The 8,113-nt window shown below is 48.0% G+C and overlaps 1 protein-coding gene across 1 annotated transcript; it reads right to left on the reverse strand.

Moving 5' to 3' along the window:
- Positions 1-6,277: 6,277 nt before the first annotated feature.
- DFJ58DRAFT_846914 (uncharacterized protein) lies at positions 6,278-6,999 on the reverse strand (the record flags this gene model as incomplete). The annotated part of the gene is made up of 4 exons (XM_041393376.1): positions 6,278-6,335; positions 6,549-6,687; positions 6,768-6,915; positions 6,961-6,999. The coding sequence occupies 4 exons, from the start codon at positions 6,997-6,999 to the stop codon at positions 6,278-6,280; spliced, it is 384 nt and encodes a 127-aa protein (XP_041237102.1).
- Between the last annotated feature and the right edge of the window lie 1,114 nt (positions 7,000-8,113).

Genomic DNA, 8,113 nt, shown 5'->3' on the forward strand with positions numbered 1-8,113 from the left:
GTTGCAACACATTGAAAATCGTACCTTGAAGAAGCACAGGGTCGGTTGTCAATTGTGACAGCATGTTCTAGTGCCTGCTCATTTATGGAGGCCAAGAGGGCTGCAAGAGCCTCCTGCGAGAGCCTCTTGCAAGACCTATCATGAGAAGGCCTGGTGGGATTTCAATACAAAGAGCCAAGGGGAGCGTCAATACTGAAAGTGAATTGCATGCGCTTAATAGTTCTGGGGCGGGCATTCTGGACCATGACAAGGGTGGTGTTGAAATTGAGCTACACTATGAACAATGTCTATCTACACTACGCTGAGATCGAGAACGAGGCGATATAGCAATTGCCGGAAGCCCTCCATATCATCCTCGTGCAGGCCTGTAGAATGAAAACCTCGTAAGACTGCCATAATTGCAGCTAGTACCCAAACTCCGCAGTCATAGCCATTCGTCTGCAGAGGTTCGAGCTAGAAAATGTAGTTAGCGAGGGCTCAGATTTCATGACAGATCAATTTACAATAAGGGGACGAGCTACCCATCCTTGAAGATCGAATGATACTGCAGGGTGGCGTTGACGTGCAATAGATAGTAGACGAGACACAAGTGTCATAATGGCCTACATGGATGATGTCAATGTTTCCGCCTGTGCCATGATAAGTAGCTGAGCCTCACCCTTGACGTCATGTTGCCATGGCCGCTTTTCAGCAAAACTATCGAAAAGATGAAGCTCCTTGGAGGATCGGCGAATAACACAGAGTACCCAATGACCAACAGGCACTGGCCGATGAATAGGCAGAATCCAAATGTCCTTCTCCCAATAACGTGTCCACGAACTTTGACGCCAGAGCATCTCATCAGCTGCGTTGTATCTGATGCGTGGGAGGTCATGAGTAGAGAGAATGGCAATGCGCTGCGCTACAGGGATGGACATCTGGGAATCATGCAGCAAGATTGCGCAGCCATTGAGGCATACATCGTTGAGACGGGCAGTCGAGGAACCAAGGAAGGAGATATCCCTTGGATCAAATATTTGTCGTGGGAAGCCATGGCGAGAGGGCCATATCCTAGTTGCTGCACCTGGCCCTTGCACAGTGATGCGCAGATCCTTGCGGGGCACAGGTGTTTTCATCAATTTGAAGTACCTGCGAAGGGTGTCAAAATGGTAAGGAAGGTAGCAAATGGTAATGTACCTCCGGAACCGCCCAACAGATGGTGACATCAGCTTTTTTCCGCTTCGTCAATGTCTTCTATGTCCTCGTGGCAATAGCATCTTCCTCGAGGAAGTCAGAGGAATGCGATTTGATGGGCGTCGATACTTGATGCTGGCCCTGCTTCAAAGTCTGGGATATCGTCTTCTTGGTGATCAATTGCCAGTATTGGAGGGTTATGTATCCAACTAAGGGAGGCTTTGGTTGCACCTCGTGTGAGTGTCTTCGCGAGATCTGTAGCTACTTTGACACGATCAGAAAAGCGAGCCACAGAGGCAAATGGATTTTCCCAGCGTGATCGAAGTTGAAGAAGGTGGTCTCGACGGGTCCGCAGTGAGAATATGAAAAGTTCGTCTATTGACATCATCAGAAAATGGCAGAATAAAGCACTAGACTCACTTACTCGCATCAGAGGAAAGAGCAAGCTCTAAAGCAGCGAGCTCGTCTCCAAAATATCGGCACAAGTTGTCAGCTTCAATACTGAGCCGTTGCCGCTCCTCTTGACATCGATCATGCTTGAGGAGGGCGCGGATTCCATCTCTCACATCTGAATCGTCTAACCAGCGTGGTATGTCTCCTGCAGACGGCGCGATCCAAACGTCCTCCATTAGAGCTGGTCGTTGCGTAGATCCGCTAGTTTAGTTGGAAGTGCCATCGGGAGTGGTATCCCCCATTGAAGGGTCGTAGAGGGTGTCTAGGCGCTCACAATAAGAGTTGAACTTACGAATTGCTGTCATCAGGGCTGGTTGTCTCTTGGCTATTGCTTTACGAGTTTGCTGGTGAAGCTTGGTGCCTAATATGTTGAGATTAGTCCAATGTGCCTTTGATCCGGTTTAGTCTCACCTAACGCTTGCTGAGCACCACCAACTGCCCTATCGAGTTATCCCACTCGAAGAAGAAGAAACTACCGATTGCCCGTTTGCGTATGTTGATCTTGAGGTCGCGGGCCATCAGGAGGGTGTGGACAAAATCTAGGTTGACGCCCTGAAGCTCTGGAAACCTGTCATGGATATTCAGTGAAGCGTATAGCGCTTCGACCTTGTCCATGAGACGTTGATGCCCCCTCTCGAGACCTTCGAGAGCACTCAGGGTATCATCTGAAGGTGCCCTCCTTTTCAAGCATGGTGCGGGTAGCCTGCAACGCCCGATCTGAAGTATCCATATCAGATATTGTAGCGCAAGCACTGTATCCAGTTCCTTTTTGAGACGCGCAGGAGCGTCTTATAAAAAACTAATCAGTTAAACTAACACGAGAATAGTATGTACCAGTACTTACGAGCACGCACAGAGAGTTGCGCACGCCGCTGATCAGCCCACAGTGACCGTAAATCTTCAATCGAGACACCACAGTGATTAAGAATGTCCTCGGTGGTATTGACTTGAGTCTTGATGCCACGAAATCGTCGCTTGATCCAGTCACCGAGGTCTGTGCGCATCTCAGCTCCGATGGAGGCTGCCTGACGGTCTATAAGCCACAGACGCCGTTGGCGCTGAAATGTGCCAGAATAAATTGAAATATATATGTGAGATTGAGAATGGAGATGTGCTTACCGATGATGACCGCTCAATACCGATTAGACGAATGAGTCGCGACCAAAGTCGCTCGGTACCTTCCTCCGTCTGATAGACCCATTCAACGCACATCCGGGGATTATAGACAAGTTGACATCCCCACTCGTGGCCATACGCGTGCATGGCAGTTGTTGCGAAGCGGAGGCGTGAAGTAATAGAAACATCTAGAATATGATACTGCAGAATGTTAGGGATACACATCACTCAAGTTACAAAACATACCTGTGAAAGTGAGCGAGCTAGTACGCAGCCAACATCGTATAGAGCAATAACTGTTGCCTGTGTGGGGAGAAGTGAGAACAGATGTTCTAGTAAGGCAACAGAGTACTTCTGCTGTTCGCCGGGTGTATCGATGTTTGTAAGAATAGGGGAATGTCGTGACGGCAAATGAGTGCCATCAAACCAGTGTCGTCAAAGCTTTCCATGGCAGTCTTCTGCTTTTTTCCCATCAGCGGCTTCGTAGGACTGCTCGCACTGGTCAATGGCCTCGTTAGGTACAATAGGAGTATGTGTCGTAGCAGGGCGGCTTCCGATTCCTTATGTATCCGAGAGCCAACTTGATCGACGTACGTCTTTGGTAGGAAGTATGATGGATTATAGAAGTGAGGGCAGTCGCCCGCTGAGCGGCGGTGACGATGATGAAAGTTGCCGTCTGTGGCGACATGAATGTCACCTCCTTGATCGAGGGGTCTGCCAAACACACACTCCTGCAAAACAAGCGGGACAACGCTCAACCAGGATTGATGCACAGTGTTCTCTGTGTAAGTGGGACTCGGATCGAGCCTCTTGGGAGGTATCAAGGGTGTTGGGCATGAGGACAGGATGTACCTCGCGGAACCTCTTGAGAGGGATGTACCCTCGCGGACCTCTTGAGAAGGATGTACCACGCGGACCTCTTGAGAGTTTGTTGCAGGATCACAAACGGGTGGTGAGGGCTCACAGGAGGCTCGGATTCGGTCACGAGCTTGTTGGATTGCTTCTTCAATTGTCCGCTCCACCTTGACGTGCAGAATGTCGTACCACTGAACTGCATGTCCAAGACTTCTTCTGAATGGTTCCTGGATGATGTTTCCCTGTGTAGTTTAGAGTTAGGGTTATTCTTGGATTTGAATATATAAACTTACATGTTCGTCAGTTGACTGGAAACCCCGCCGAGCGTAATGAGTTTTCAATGCGGCTGCAAGTGCGTTGACTGCATCACACGAACGCTCAAATAGCGCTCGATAAAGGAAAGAAGTCGATGGAAACCGCACTATCCTTGGAAGCAAGGGCGCGGTTTGGGAATAATCCGTGGAGTATAAGGACTGGGAAATCGTTGAGCAATTACAGCTCAGGACCTCAATCGAGACAAATCCTAGTGTTGAATTAGTAAGGCCAGGAATGATAAGAAGGCCTAGCTACACTTACGATCAAAAAAGAGAGAAACGATGGATGAGCGCTTTTGAGCACATGAATTAACTGCACACGCAGATATGATAGAAGGCGACTTCTCGAGTGGCTGACCGACCGTTCCGCGAGATAATTAAGGAGAGGTTGATTAAGGTGGGGATCCACACCTTGCCAATTTCCATAGAGTGTTCGTGACGCCTTGTCAGGGAGTGTGCGCCGCTGGAGCTGAATGAGCTGTGTGTTCGCTTGTAGTTTATCATGAGGGGGTGGAGTTGAAGCTCGGGCACTGGACAGTCCGATGTCGTACACCCATTCATCGTCGTTGAACTGCCTATAATTGCGGTCGGATCCATGTTTGAACTGCTGGGATTGAATACAGAAGCAGCCTCTGTAATGTTGGATTGATAAGAGCTTGCCATGCGTAGGGCGAGCTGGCGGCGTTTGACATCTGCGCCTGGGATATCGACAAATGTTTGCGTTTTTTTCTTGTCTCGGGACTTGCGTGGACTAACAAAGTGTTTCCCAAGTCCCCGTCCAGAGGATGACACTTGCTCTGCACGGCGCATTCTCTGATTCAAGAGTGGTGGATGAGCTACTGCTACAATAAAACTACTAAGTGCCGGTTGGTTTAGATTTATTTAGTAGATAGAACAGAAGGCCACGCATATGCAGATGGTACTTACCCCCAACCCAGCGTGGTGGAAGTGCCCCTATTAAGTGGAAAGACCTACTGAGAGGTGCGGGTAGCTATTGAGAGCACTTCTGAGTAGGACTAGAGGGCTATTGGAAGGTATGGGTAGCTATTGGGAGGAGTATTGAGAGGCGCCGTTGTAGGTATGTATTTCATTTCTCACGCGATCTAAAATTAGAAGGCGGGAGGGGGGGTCTCACAGACTAGTTGCCGCCAACATAGAAACTGGGTCTCTTAGACCCTTTATAGGCACCGAGAAGTGCTGCCTGAGGTGTGAAGCTACTAGTACTACTAGGCGAGTTCGATTTCGTAATGCTTCTTTTACTTGTCATTGAAATAACTAACGAGTCCACTTATTTCCAAGTGCGCTTGCAAGGCTGTGAATTCAAGAGCGAGCCATCGTCCAGTATGATGTTTATTCAGTTGCCCCTCATTCAGTCTTCGGTACGACTCATACTCAGAAAGTGAGGGACATATGCACATTGCCGTCGGAGTCCAAAGCGGCCCCGATGATCCCAGTACAGAACCTTCTTCCCTGCTAACCCCATTTCTCTGCTCGTCCTCAAGTCCTGTCTGATAATTCACAATCACCTGAAGGTGGGGTATCTCCCCCGTCGCTTAACTCCGCTGGTCAATATGATTTTCCACCTGTCATGAACGATGACACAGCGGATATGACCTGTAACGGTCAATCGGTCAAAAACATCAACTGAGAGACAATGGAAACAAATGAGCTCTTTACAGGGAATCCAAGTTGGTGGTTGGTGTCTCGTGTTCATTCTTCATGCTGAAATTGCACTAGATCTAGATTAAATTGGAACGCTTCAGTTGCTGCCAACCTTGTCATGTAACGAATGTTGTGAACGCTGTCTTTCTAGCAAGCTTTTCACATGCTTGCCGCACGCGTAATGCGTACCGCCGTCACCAGAGGCGTTTCGAACGATATCAATCTATCAAAGACCTGGAAAGTAGGTGCCGCGTTAGAGGATCGAGGTTCAAAACCGTTCAGCAATAGGGTCATTGATGCACTTCACAGGCTTTTGTATGCTTGATCAAAAGTCGAAATGCAGAAAGAGAAATATATTTCGCACCGAGTCGTAACTTAATGTGTAGATATCCGTTCCAGCGTCAGCAAGTCATGTGACATATAGCTCGAGACGTGAGTGGTCCACAATCAGACGAATCACCGCATAAAGTCGACTTTCGATCAAGGAGGTGTGCACTGCGACAGCACTATGTAAATATTGATTAACGAAATACTGCAGGCCAAGGTGAACACTGTCAAATTCAAGGCCAATGGGCCCCGGGGACCAGGTCATAACCTTCCTTCTTGGTAACTTGAGTTCAATAGTGAGTCCGCGCCAGTTTCAGATGCACTATGGCAAGTCCTTCAAGTTCGATTCAGTCTTCGTTCATTTGGAGGAATCAAATTCAGGATTTGGCGTTGATTCCGCACTTCAAGTTCACCGGACTGAGTTGTATGTTTGATCTAATGTACATATACCACTCGAAGCACAGCCTACAACTATGAAGGTACATATTCGAGGACGTAACTCGTTCAACGAACTCTGCGTCATTCGCGCTCAATATGAACTCTTACAACCCATCCACCACCGCGGCCCATGCCCGACCAACTCGGTAAGGTAGTCCATCTGTTCCTGAATAGGACGGTCTTTAAAACATCCTCTTCATCCGAACACACAGTGAGCACGTGAACTGTCTGAATCTGAAAAGCCAGAATTCTTCGTCGGAGAGCACGTCGTCGTAGTCGCCATTAGACACGGGGATCCACTCTGAGGGCACTGAGGCACCCTCCATGAGATTGAAGCAGGCGATGGTGTCTAGATTGTTGATGCCCGTGAAAACACAAGGTGTATGTATCCTCGCACCATGGCATGGGTTTTATAGCCTTCGGAATTACGATCGCGTAATTTTTCTGGGCAGTGTTGCTCCGCAAACCGGACAAGCCATTCGTGAGAGATCGCGTATCCGTAGAACTGGGGATTAGGCTGCTTCTTCGGACGGACAAGTTTAATCGGTCGTTGTCTAATTGAATCAGGGGTTGAGATCTATAACCGTCAGAAAGTAAATAGATAATGCGAGAGGAGGTCTACCTTTAGTGCATCAAACAACTTCGAGAGTAGAGAAGACATGTTGATAGATATGTAAGATGGGATGACTGATAGTAACTGTTGCGATTGAGTGTGTTATCCAATTGTTGAGAAGACGAGACCGACTGTTGATTTGGGTTGCAATTATATAGTCACATAGCGGGTTGTGGACTGTGACCATCATAATAAGAACGTAAGACAGTCAACCCACAGCGACCTGATCCACAATGCCAATTGTGGGTTTTAAACAGTGCGGACATCCATATACTAGGGACTCCTCACGTGCCGTGTCCACCGCTGTCCACCGAAACATGACAAAATTCGTCTCATGCGTGGACAATGCGCGAATCGGGGATCCACCTAAGGTAAGCTTTTCATTCAGGAGATGTGATGGGGTTGTATGTAATACTACTTCATCGGGATATTTACGTTCACCAAATATGTACGCCAAAGCTTGTTGGTGTCTGCCTGAGCTAACCATTGATGCATCGATGCTCCGAAGCGCATTCTGTAGTGTTCGGTATGAGGATATCGATCATCTCACACACGCACTCTTTGCGAACATGCCTCTACGCCGTAAAAGGCGCTCGAGATCATGAGCAACCGATGACTTTACGTTGAAAGGTGTATTCATTAGGGGTGACTTTCTAATACTTCGAGTTGAGCACCACGCTCCTTCGATCTGCGTTTTGACAACATTAACCGCATGATGATATACATCATGCTACCAGCCACTGGCGCAGACTCAAGTACTATTGAACTCAAGTCCTTTGATTCAGTCTTCGTTAGTGTTACGACCCACTTGCGCGACAAGACATCCTGTCATATTCAAAGCCAATGGTCTCAGCACATACCTAGCCTCCTCCCTGATAGCTCATTTCTTTGTTTGTCGCTCGTCTGAATTACAATTATCTGAAGGTAGGACACTCCCTGTCGCTGCATCGCTTTGCATGCCAATACTTCTACTACTTGTCGTGGGCTTGGACATGTCAATGAATCGGTCTAAAACATCAATGTAAGCAAAACAAGCCATTGACAGGGTAATCTTGGTAACGGGTTTTCGTTATTCATGTGTGAAATTAAAAGATTAAGTTCGAGCTTTTATGGGTGTGTCAGTATGGGATGCAACCGCCAGTTGCAACCTTAATATAACGTG

This window comes from Suillus subalutaceus (genome assembly GCF_016647625.1).
Source record: "Suillus subalutaceus strain FC151 chromosome Unknown DFJ58scaffold_192, whole genome shotgun sequence".
NCBI classification, from domain to species: domain Eukaryota; kingdom Fungi; phylum Basidiomycota; class Agaricomycetes; order Boletales; family Suillaceae; genus Suillus; species Suillus subalutaceus.